Consider the following 12159-nt stretch of genomic DNA (forward strand, 5'->3'; position numbering starts at 1 on the left):
TCGGTTGATCGCAATGAATAACAATACTTAATGATACCACATGATTGCTCATTGCATTGGGGTGATATCATTCCAGCCATCGTATGCATTTATGTCAATTGTCCTGTTCAAAAAATTTCTTGCAAGTCCTATGTTGACAAGCAAAATCTGCGATGTCGGTAACTTTTTTTCCAATTCTGCATTAAATTGCCCCTTCAAGAAAAAAGTTGTTTCAATGGATCGGGGGGAGGGGGTTGGTTTTTTTGTATTGTCATACGCGGGATTGATAGGTATAGGGTTCTACTGAGCAACTGAAAATTTGAAAATCGCCTATTCTCAAATGAATTGGTGTTTTGAAATGTTCTTTTCTCAAATGTTTCGCATAGAATACGTGCCTATACCAAACCTATGCTAAAACATCGAGAGATACCCAAATATAGTTTCTGAAACTGAGAAAATATTTCGAATTGCAGTGGTGCCAATTTTTTGGTAGGTATACATTGTATTACTAATTTCAAAAAATCATTATGAGCAACTAAAAACTTATCAAATTCAAAATTATTTCTGTTTCGAGAAATTAGCAATAATGACCAAAAATTGGCATATTCGGTACCTACGTTGGCTTGACTAATGTGAAATATTTCAAAAAACAATTTTTCAAAATACGAGATTTGTAAATTTCCATTATTCCAATCCCTCCAGTAGAACTCTGAAAGTGGTCCGGAGAATATTCAATGGAAATGGCTTATAGATATACGCGGAATCTTAAATAATACACAAACACAACTAAACTATCTTTACACTTTTGTAACTGGGCCATTCTTCTTTAAAAACAAAGGTTGGTAGGAGCTAGAGCGAAAAAAATCGTGGAAACGTCCCCTTTTCGAGGATCAATATCTTTCCTCCAGGAGCATTTCCAGTGCTAAAGATGTTTCCGAGCAACTTTCAACTTCCAAATACACGTCTTCACAATAATTTTAATCGAAATCCTCTTACATTTTTTTTCACCATCAACCCTAATATTATAGTATATTGACGTACTAACCTTGTTTGAAACACTGCTGGAGTTTCGCGTTGGCTTTTTTACGCTTGGGAGATGTTTTTTCTGTTTTGCAGATCGAGTAATACGACCTTGACCGGAGTTTTCTTGATTTTTTGAGCATCCTGCTCGCGCCTCTGCGTTATAACGACTCTCAAACGACTTTTCTGAAGAAGGAATGGTAGAATTTGGAGATTGACTATCTTCGTCAGAATTTTCCGGTTCCGAAGGCGTTACTGAAAAATAAAAATTGGAATTAAAAATGAGGTAAGTATATGTAACTAATGGTACACATGTATTCTTTGAAGAACTGAAAAAATAATTTATTTTTAATAGAATCTTGTTCATCCCTCAATTTTAAAATATTCGTACTCATCTACCTATTCACTAGGTGCGTAGTCAAATTCAAAAAAAAAAAAAAAAACAATCAAAAATGCCAAAAAATTGACTACCCAGGTGCTAACCTTTTTCGAAATGTTGCACAGGTGGATCCTCTGTACTGCCAGGACTACCATTCGTATTTTCTGAAGAAGACGTAGTCAAAGGGTGGCGATTATTTTCAGTTACATTTCTGGAAGTTTCTGCGTTCGTTACTGAAAAAAATACACGTGTAAGCCCAACAGCATGTTCCTTCTAATGACAGCATAATAATTCTAAATACATACGTATTATAATTTCTTACTCACCTCTTATGGAAAATGGTTTAAGGATTGCCTTCGCATTTTGAAGACGGTCGGTAGATATTTCTCCGGGAGAAATGGTCGAATTTACAGAGTGATTATCTTCGGCAGTCTTTTCGGTAGGTTCATCGAGCATAACTGAAAATACAGAAATACAATAATATACATTTACCTATCCACTCCGCATTGTTTATTCTTCTCTTATAGTACGGCATATGCCAATAGAGATAATTACTCCTCCCCCTTCAGTCCTCTGGGACAACTTTTCTCTTGAACGGGGACATCCTAAGTAACATTTTAACGCATACTTGCAAAAAAAGGTTGACCTTAAAAACAAAATGGCGGCCCATAATATGATTAACAGGTCAGCCGAAAGCGCGGATTTTGCTTCCCAATACTTTCATAAGACTCGCGAGAAAACCACCATCCAAAATTTCAAGTGCTGCAGCGCATTTTTCGATTTTTGAAGAAATTTTTGAAAATCAAATTTAAGCCAAAAATGAGGGAAAAAATCAAAATTTTTCCAAATTGACCGAGAGAGTTGAAATTTGAGATATACTCTACTTTCGACCGATCAAATCGATTGGAAACGGGTTCAAACCGTTTTGAGCAGTTTTAGAGCCACCAGCAAATTTCTAAAACTTGAAATTTCCACAGAATTTCATTAAATGAAATTTGACATCTGAAATTCAAGCTGCACTCCAAATTAAACACGCCATTAAGTCGACTGCTGGTGAGTGTGAGTCATTTTGTAGCCTCCAGCGACTTTTTAAATTTTTTTGGAGCACATTTCTGAGACTTGGAATTTCCACAAAATTTGATCAAATGTAGTTTGAATGCAGAAACTTTCTTGGATTTCCAACTCCATTTGATGAAATTCTATAGACATTTCAAGATTCAAAAATCTACTGGAGACTCCAGTAGTTTTCGAAAAATCACCGGAGGTTCCAAAACGACTTGAAATCCACCTGCAGTCGACTTCATAGTATACTAAAATAAGTTTACAGAATGAATTTCGTTTTTCCAACTGCTTGTGACAAAATTTTATGAACATTGCAAGTTTCAAAAAACCACTGGAGGCTCCAGAACTGCTGAAAACTAATTTGAAACCGTTTCTTATCGATTCGGCCGGTCAAAAATATAATTTCCAGCTTTGTTTGGTTAATTTTATGAAAATTTCGAACATTAGAAAATCTGCTGGAGGCTCCAGTAATTTCAAAAAAGTCGCTGGGGGCTCCAAAACAACTTCAAGTCTACATGGGTATACTGAAATAAGTTTACAGAATAAATACGGTTTTTTCAACTGCTTGTGATAAAATTTTGTGAAAATTTCAAGTTTCAAAAATCCGCTGGAGGCTCCAGAACTGCTAAAAAATAATTTGAAACCGCTTCTAATCGATTAAGCAGATAAAAAATGAGATTTACAGCTCTGTTTAGAAAATTTTTATGGAAATTTCGAGTATTAAAAAATCTGCTGGAAGCAACAGTATTTTCCAAAAAGTCACTGGAGCCTCCAGAACTGCTAAAAATAATTTGAAGACGTTTCCAATCGATTCGGCAGGTCAATAAAAGGATTTCCAGCTCTGTTTAGTAAAATTGTATGGAAATTTCAAGCATTAAAAAATCTGCTGGGAGCCACCAGTAATTTCCAATAAGTCGCTGGAGGCTCCAAAATAACTTAAAATCTACATGCAGTCGACATCCTAGCGTATTTAATCAAGTTTTCAGAATAATTTCGGCTTTCCAACTGTTTGTGATAAAATTTTGTGAAAATTTCAAGTTTCAAAAATCCGCTGGAGGCTCCAGAATTACTAATAAATAAATTAAAACCGTTTACAATCGATTTGGCAGGTCAAAAATAGGATTCCCAGCTCTGTTTAGTAAAATTGTATGGAAATTTCGAGCATTGAAAAATCTACTGGAGGCACCAGTAATTTCCAAAAAGTCGCTGGAGGCTCCAAAACAACTTGAAATATACCTGCAGTCGACTTCATGGTGTATTGAAATTACATAGTTTATCACAGAATGAATTTCAGCCTCCCGACCACTTCTGATAGGTAAAATTTGTAGAAATTTCAAGTTTCAAAAATCCCCTGGAGACTCCAGAACTACTTAAAATAGTTCGAAATAGTTTTCAATCGATTCGGATGGACGAAAATACGGTATTTGCCAAATTTTAGCTCTCTAGGTCAATTTGGTGAAATTTTAATTTTTCCCCTCAGTTTTGGCTTCTTGATTTTTTTTAATTCACTAAAAATCGAAAAATGCACCTTTGCACATGAAATTTTGGCCGGTGATGAATTTTTACATGCTCTTTCAATCTATATTAATCTAGCTCAAAAATTTTCCTGGGGTCTTATGTTAGAAAAAATCTGCGATTTCGGCTGATTTGACAATCAAAATAGCCATAATTTTGTTAATAAGGCCAACGTTTTTCTGGAAATTTTACATTAAAATGTCCCTTAGAATGTCCCCACATTTTTCACAAACTAATAACGTAATTACTACTAACCTTCTTCGGTAAATAGTTCAGGTTTTACTTCTACTTTCTGAGGATCGTCGATCGATATTTCTAGGGAAGGCATACTTGAATCCGAAAGATAACCATCTTCGGTAATCTGTTCGGCAGATCCTACAAGCGTATCTGAAAAACGAGAGTTCAGAGTTGTTTATTTCTCTAATAAGAAAGTACATATTTACTGATCCTTATATTTTCCCAGTCAGTTAAACATGATTGAATCAAATAACAAATGCGCTATCTCTTTCCTCTCTTCATTTTCCAACAATTAATTTAAAAAAAAAAAAAAATGTTCTGAACTAATACTAAACATCTACTGACCTTTTACAGAACGTTGATCAGTTCGTGGCTCCGTAATACGAAGATTGTGTCTTGAATTTTCTGAAGAAGCGTTCATCGATGAAGTCGAGTTTTGACTATCTCTCGCAACATTTCCGGCAGTATTTGCTCGTGTAACTAAACAATAAAAAAAGGAACAGAAAATTAAAATAAAAACAATCGAATATTTTTTTTTACTAAAAATAACGAGACATTTTGAAGAAGAATATATCTAATAAGAACTACGATGATACTAACCGAAGCACTCTTCAACCTGTTGCTTGATTTCATTTTTAATGTTAGCAACAGTATCTTCGAGACTAGAACATCGTATTTTTAATCTGAAGATATCGGTTCGTAAATTTTTCTCTATCAGTTGAAACTTTCCAAGTATCACGTTTTTCTTCGATGTCGATTTCGCTGCCTTAGGAGGAATGGTGTTCTGATTATTCGTAATATCTTTAAAATTCCTGCACGATCGTTTATTACGAGCATCGGCGGTGGTAGTGTTTCCTGAATCAAAACCAAAATTATCAAATTATATCGTGGTTATCGAAGATGACGAGTATGATGATAAATAATATATTTTACTTCGAAAGTTCGAGCTGCACGTGGTATTTTGCGATGCATTTTTATTCAATGTTGGCTTTGGTCGTAACGTTGGGACACTTGTCGGGTTCAATACTTTACGTTTCGTAGAGATTTGGTAGTCTTCGGATTTGAAGTGTCTATCACAAAGGCGAAAATGTGGTTTTATTTGATTTAAATTTATATCACAAAACTTCGCCCACTGCTGTCGAATATCAACATTAATCGGGAAACTAGAATTTGAAAATTGAAGCAAATGAGAATGACGAATCAATACACAGGCACACAACTTTACTAGGTACTCATGTAATACAGTAATTACCTGAAAAATTCATAGGCTGAGATGAAGCCACAAGCAAAGCATAGGTCTTCATTTTTCGTACATTGCTCTTCGTCTTCGGTATCGCTTTGAATTTCGTAAGGCTCGTTGCTATTACAAAATAAATAACAACAGATTAGGAACAAAAAATGTAAAAATGCAATCGTTTTTCAACCTTGTTGACTTACTTTTCTTGATCAGACGGATAAACATCACTTTCGATCTTACAGGATATATTATTTTGAAATTGGTTCGAGGTAACATGATCACTGGAAGTTCCAAGAATGCCTTGTCCGGATTTCTTTTTAGAAAAACTATCAAATAAATGCATATTGTTAACGCACGTGTCGATATAGCTATTTAAGGGGGTTTCATCACAACTGTCTTTTCTTTTTCGCGACATTATTATTCAAATTGCAATACACGATCTCTTCGTTTAAAAAAGTAACAAACTGTTGCATGAATTGACGAAGTTGATAGTTTCTTTATCAATTTATGTTCGCCGGGTTCGCGCCGAGAAGTGAGAAGAGAAAGAGATACAAGGTGAGGAGACGTGCCTTGTGCCTTGTGCCAGTTGTGCGCTTTGTTGTTCGCAGTACACTAGCGCTCCGGAGATCGCCGTTTTAACTAAGAACATTTCAGGAACCGAAACGTAATTCGAAAAAATCAAAAAAAAAATCACTATAACTGGTTGACTAGGTTGACTGCAACGATTTTTTGAAGTGATTGGTCAATTTTAAATGTTTGATAGTATATAGCAAACTAGCAAAGTATGAACAACTCAGAAAACTAGGATGGAACTGTCTAGTCAGTCTAGACTCTAGTGTCTATCTCTATTGGAAAATTTAAAAATTAAAATCCTCGAATTCCTCGGGATTGAGATTTGAATTTGATTTGAGGGTCTCCTAAAATATTAAGTAGAGTAAAAGAGTTTTTTTTTTTACTACCTACTATAAACTTCACCTTCATACTGTCCCCGTCCATTACCTATGTATCTTGGAAGTACACAAAACCTTTTTTGAAAAATGTGATAATCATTCAAAAATATGAAAAAATGATAAGACAATCAAAAAACGACAAAAAGAGAAAATGTCTCATTCGCGTAAAATTTTGCACAGACTGCTTGGTTTATTGAAAAGTACCTACCAAGAATTAATCGGAAATTCTCAAAATTGAATGATGATTTGTCAAAACTGCAGAAATTATCATAAAAATCGTCAAAATTGAGCCAAAAAAAAAAAAACAGTTTTCATTTTCAAAATTCAAAGTACAAATTAACCTAAAAAAGTTGAAAAAAAACCTCAAAGACCACAAAAATCCTTTTTCGATTCCACTTTAGGCATCACGTTGATGCTTCTCAATTTATTTTCAATTTTTGTCGTTTTTTGATGGTCTATCATTTTTTCATATTATTGAATTAAGTATTTTCACATTTTTCAAAAAAAGGTTTTGTGTACTTCCAAGATACATATGTCATTCAAAATTGAATTTTTAAAAAATGAAATGAAAATTTTTTTGAAAACATGAAAAAAGTAGGTACCTACATAGAAGCAATCTGATGAAATTTTCAAATTTATGAAATCCTAAAATGTTGTACAAAAGTTGAATCATGTACCCTATCAGCGATCTGAGGGCATATTGATGATTCTAAATTTAACCCCTCGACTACATTTATACAACTTACTACATCGATATGTCCCCCTACAAAACATCTTTTGTGCATAAATTCGCGGAAACGTTTTCCTGACACCTTAAAATCAGCAATTTTTGTACTTTCAAGGACTTGATGCCGACGTAAGCGACCACCGAGAAAAAAAAACGAACTCCACAGGGAGATTCAGCATCTCAAACTCTACAAATTGAGTGCTACTCGTAAATTTTAAAAATCGGTTTTGGAGCTTTAAACCTGAAAAACGTGAATTTTTTAGCTAAAATGGCCCCACTTTGAGGCCACGTGGCTCAGCCCCATGATGCCGCGGGGAGCTAAAAATTTTTTTGGGGTGGTTTCAACTCAAAAGGAACCACATATGTGAATTTCAGACAATTCTGAGACCTACGTTTTTTTTTTCGACCCGCCCTATTATCCAACCAAACTAAGGTTTGATATTTTGAAATGAAGACAAAATGTAAATGATAGGTACGGTACCAGCATTTTGTGAAATATTGCAAAATGAAGAAGTGCCCAAAAATTTGCAAATTATGTAACTGAAAATTGTGAGATGAACGTATGAAATCAAAAATGAAAACAAGCTAGGTCCGGGAGACCTGTCAAGAGGGTTCCCCAGATTTGGAGAAAAAAACGAACCTATTTTTTTTTTAGAATTTTTTATTTAAGGTGCACTGGGGGAAGTCAGAACCGGTTTTCACTATATATTATCGCACCTCGGGAGTAATAAGGTTACATCTCAAAAAAGTGAAATTTTACAGGAGAGTGATTTTCTTTTTTTTTAAAAACTTGATTCATTATTTTTATCAACTTATAATTACTTGTGAGGAATGAATAGCACCTCATTTTAAAGATCTGGTATTCTACCTTCATTTAGCATAAGAAGTTAAGAACACTTTGAAAAATAACATCTTAAAGAGGAAATATTTCAATGTTTGGAAAACATTTTGAGTTATAACCTTTCATTAAAGTTGATGTGGAGGCGAAAGGAAGCGTCCAAAAAAATTTCATGCCCACAAAGTTGTAGAGAATTAAATTTCTAATCGACAGAATGTCGTTAGCTTTTTTCTAGAGTGCTTAGTTTTTGAGTTTTTCTCAAAAAACTTAAATTTCATTAGATATGTGTGCAATGCACTCCTTGTGACTATTTCTAACTGACAAACATTCAAAATACTTAATCAAAACTGGTTGTTAACATTTTGTATGTAGGTACGAAATATGCTCAAAAAAGGAGGAATTTTTTGAGATGTATACCCTTATAACTCCAAACAACTTGCAATGTTGTTGGGATTTTGAGTTAGGCCATTTGCGTTTTTTACAAGATCTTGATAATGTATCCAACTCAAAGTGTTATTTTTAGTTGAGGGGGGTCATACAAACCCTAAAAATGCAAAAATGTCAAAATCAGAAAAACTAACGACATTATGTCGATTGGAAATTTAATTCTCTACTCTTTGAGAACTTGAAATTTTTTTTGGACGCTTCCTTTCGCCTCCAGATCATTTTGATGAAAGGTTACTGTAACCGTATATTTGAGATTTCGATTTCGTATACCTACGTATATGAATGCTCTTTTGGGTAACAATCTTTTTCCCTTCCCCCCTCGCCGCTCGCTATCTTTCACTCGCGACGTCTTTGTATCCTGCCTCCAGTTCCGATGTCCGATTTCTATCTTCTTTCTTTTCCTTTAACCAATAGAATCACGTCTCCTCCTACGATCCTTTTTACCCCGTTTTCCCTGTCTTTCCTAGCCTGGTGGTGTGAAAGATACTGATCGACGAGGATGATTTTTGTCGTCTTATAGCTATTATCTAGTTAAGTCGTCCGTAACAATTTTTATACCTATCTGGTCATAATGACCACTTTATATTTATACTCGTAGAAGTACATTCGATCGTTCTAGTATTAACTCTGTAGAATTAATACAACAATTCGTTGTCGTATGATTAAATAAAGAATAAAGTTCTTATATATCGTAATCGATTTTCGTTTCATGATTTAAAAACGTTAAATAAAATATACTACGATATTTTTGGCGCCCAACGTGGGGCACGTCCGCTTTTCGCGTATTTCGTGTTCAAAAACTGAAAACTATTCAAATATCAAAGTTCAAAATTTTTTAAAAATTTTTTCAACTGTGTCACAATTGATTAATTCGAGTTACAATTCGAGTTATCTAATATGGATGAAATTCGTGAGTTAATTCGCGAAGAGCTCCAACGTTCCACCGAGGAAGTTCGATTAAAGCTTCAACAACTTGAAGAAAAATTGGAGCAATTGGCCGTGGCTGATGATTCAAAGTTCGAGACCCTGTCCAGAGCCAGTATGAGTGAAAATTCATTAATTTCGTCTGTCAGCTCACATCATAATCGTACACGTGAAAATTTCAATCTCCCTCCACCCCCTGGTTTCGAGAATAAGCTACCGCAGCAGCCATTTCCAGGAATTCATTATCCACCTCCGGGATTTAATGGGTATGGAAATAATGGCAGTCAGAATTTCGGTGCTACGTTCGGTCATAATGGGAATCAACAGCAAGGTGGAGTAAATGGACAACCAATTCCAAACTATGGTGTAAATTGCGGTAATTTTTGTAATAATGGTGTTAACTTAGGCAATAGCCAAAATTATCCTACCTACTTTGACTCGCCGATTTTGATTTCTCGAGCAGGTCAAGCTGTTATCGATCTCCTTTTAAAAATTCCTGTTGCATATACGTATCCTACTGAATCTGAGAGACGTGAGCAGATGCATCGTGTTCGAGATAGCATCACTCACTATGATGATAAAAGTACTATTGATCCAGTGAGTTTTTTCAAAAGTTTTTTACAAACAGCACAACGGGAAAATTTACATCCTTCGTTATTTGTTGCTACATTTTTGGCTACTGTGAAATCACGAGCTCCACGTTGGACTCGCGAATCTGGGTTAATTTCGACAATTTTCGATGCTCTGAATAAATTTATCAAAGTTTTTTGGAATCCAGAACGTCAAAAAGCGCGTCTGGATAATTTTAGATCCGAAAATTGGCGTAATTCCGAAGCCACTGAAATTTATTTCAAAGTCCTTGAATATTTGGATATATTCGATTCTATTTCTATCGAGCAGTGGTCTTTTCACCATATTTTAAAGGCGATTTTAGAAAAAGTACCTTATTCTTGGCATTCAATTTTGACACAACCTATTGTTCAAGATAAATTGAGCCTGATCAGTGCCATTGATCGTTGTGTCGAATTGAACATTGGTTGGAAGCCAAAATCGACTGGCAAAGTTACAAGTACTAATTATGCAGGTCAGGTTGGTGAGCAGAATTCTGATACTTTACCTAAAAGTAAAAAGAATAAAAATAATTTTCATGAAAATAAGACAAGTTCGGCGGAAGCTTCTAAAATGCTATCTAACCTGCCACATCAGTCTGAAATTAGTTCGAGTACCCCTGTTTTGAATCGTTTCGGTGATGTTCAGAAAAATGACCCGAAAATTCCTAATACTCAGACTACCTTTCCCTATACTCAAACTACACTTAAAACAGTGAAAATTTTAGCTACTTCTAATCCCTTTCAGAATGCTAAGTTTCCAATAATCGATGAATTTCCTAAAAGTAGCTTTAAAAATCAGCTCGCTACTGATGACAGTACTATCAAACCAATCTTGCAATTTCATGACAGTTGCCGTGAAAATTTTCGTTTTGCCGAATTTGGTATGCATACAGACGGCACTTTGGCATATCAATTTAATGGAATGAACACTGTAGGCGTTCTTCCAGTGGCCGATCTTTTTCGTTGCCAAGATAATTATAATGGGATCGATGCCCTAGACGAATTTGGTGATGTTTACCCTCATCGTCTATCTAGTTGTTTATTTACCCACTGTAAGGATGAAAGGAAAAAACCTAAAAAACTTTTACTTTCGTTTGGTACAAGCGATCTTCTATCTGGTCAGCCTATAGTTCAATTTATCGAGACTTATAAAGGTATTCTCGACCAGGTAGCCAAGAATATCGACGAGGTATTTTTTGTGCTACCTTTACCTATTGTATTCTCCGATGTTGAATGGTCTAATTACATTTCTTTACGTTCAGCTTTATTAGGTGTTATCGATCAACTGCCGAATATTCATTCAATTGATATGTCCGATCATTTTATTGATTTACGTAAAAATGTTTTAAAAAATATTGAAGATTTGAAATTTGAAGAGATTTCCATAAAAACCAACCTTTTTAATTTCGACTTGAATGGTTACCATATGATAACCAACTCATTTATTTCTCGCTACGAAAATTCTTTGAAGGAACGAATTTTGGTGCTCCAAAAACGTATCCAAAAAACGAAAAATCCGTCTAGTTTGAAAGTATCATTGGCTCAACACTGGAAAAAACCTCAGGTGAACGCTCATCAATTTACTGATGAAAGTGGGCACCTCAAAGAAGTTAAAGAATGTTGTATTGAGGCTCACATTGGTGATAAATTGATTACTCCTATAATCGATAGTGGCGCTTTGTCTAATATTATTTCGCAACCTCTTCTTAATTTTTTAATGGTAAACCATCGTTCACGAGTGAGAATTGCTAATACATCAGAAATAGTAGTTGCTGAGCTTGCTGATGGAACTAAGGTCGAACTTCTTCCATTTATCGCAAATATTGTCCTTACATTACCTGATAAAAAATATCTTCACTTGCCTTGTCGTGTTATTTCTCACCAGGAGCAAACTTTATTGATAGGCCTTCAGTGTCTTAAGCAATATCGTGCCAATCTAGATTTTGGAACAGGTCTTGCTAAGTTTATAATTAATGAAAATATTTCGGAAGTGGTGTTACAAACTGACCTTCCTACTGATTCTCTCAAGATTTCTGAACTTGTTGAGAAAAATACCAGAATTTTTAGAGTGTCTAATTTTCAACCTATTGATGAGAAAGTTGACTCTGACAACCTTGACTTGCAAAAGCGGTTGAAGGATAAAATTTTCGAAGCTCACCATGATGGTCATATTACTAAAGAACAGGCCGAAAAAGCTTTCGAGGCTATCAAACCTTTTCGTAAAGTTTTTGAA

General features: G+C 34.8%; 1 protein-coding gene across 12 annotated transcripts in view; it reads right to left on the reverse strand.

The window, feature by feature from the left end:
* LOC135849082 (zinc finger protein 436-like) overlaps nucleotides 1-5975 on the reverse strand; it is a 61369-nt gene extending 55394 nt beyond the window's left edge. For 6 of the 12 annotated variants that reach the window (XM_065369251.1, XM_065369250.1, XM_065369252.1 and 3 more), the window contains exons 1-9: nucleotides 5630-5974; nucleotides 5445-5552; nucleotides 5126-5355; nucleotides 4793-5047; nucleotides 4538-4672; nucleotides 4211-4342; nucleotides 1705-1836; nucleotides 1483-1611; nucleotides 1025-1254 (exon numbers count right to left, since the gene is read on the reverse strand). In XM_065369251.1, coding sequence (XP_065225323.1) covers nucleotides 1025-1254; nucleotides 1483-1611; nucleotides 1705-1836; nucleotides 4211-4342; nucleotides 4538-4672; nucleotides 4793-5047; nucleotides 5126-5355; nucleotides 5445-5552; nucleotides 5630-5844 — 1566 coding nt within the window. In that variant the 5' untranslated portion in view covers nucleotides 5845-5974. Of the gene's footprint in view, nucleotides 1-1024; nucleotides 1255-1482; nucleotides 1612-1704; nucleotides 1837-4210; nucleotides 4343-4537; nucleotides 4673-4792; nucleotides 5048-5125; nucleotides 5356-5444; nucleotides 5553-5629 lie in introns of all 12 variants that reach the window. The other 6 variants (XM_065369255.1, XM_065369248.1, XM_065369254.1 and 3 more) reach the window with 4 other exon arrangements.
* Between the last annotated feature and the right edge of the window lie 6184 nt (nucleotides 5976-12159).

Source organism: Planococcus citri, chromosome 5 (assembly GCF_950023065.1).
Source record: "Planococcus citri chromosome 5, ihPlaCitr1.1, whole genome shotgun sequence".
NCBI lineage: Eukaryota > Metazoa > Arthropoda > Insecta > Hemiptera > Pseudococcidae > Planococcus > Planococcus citri.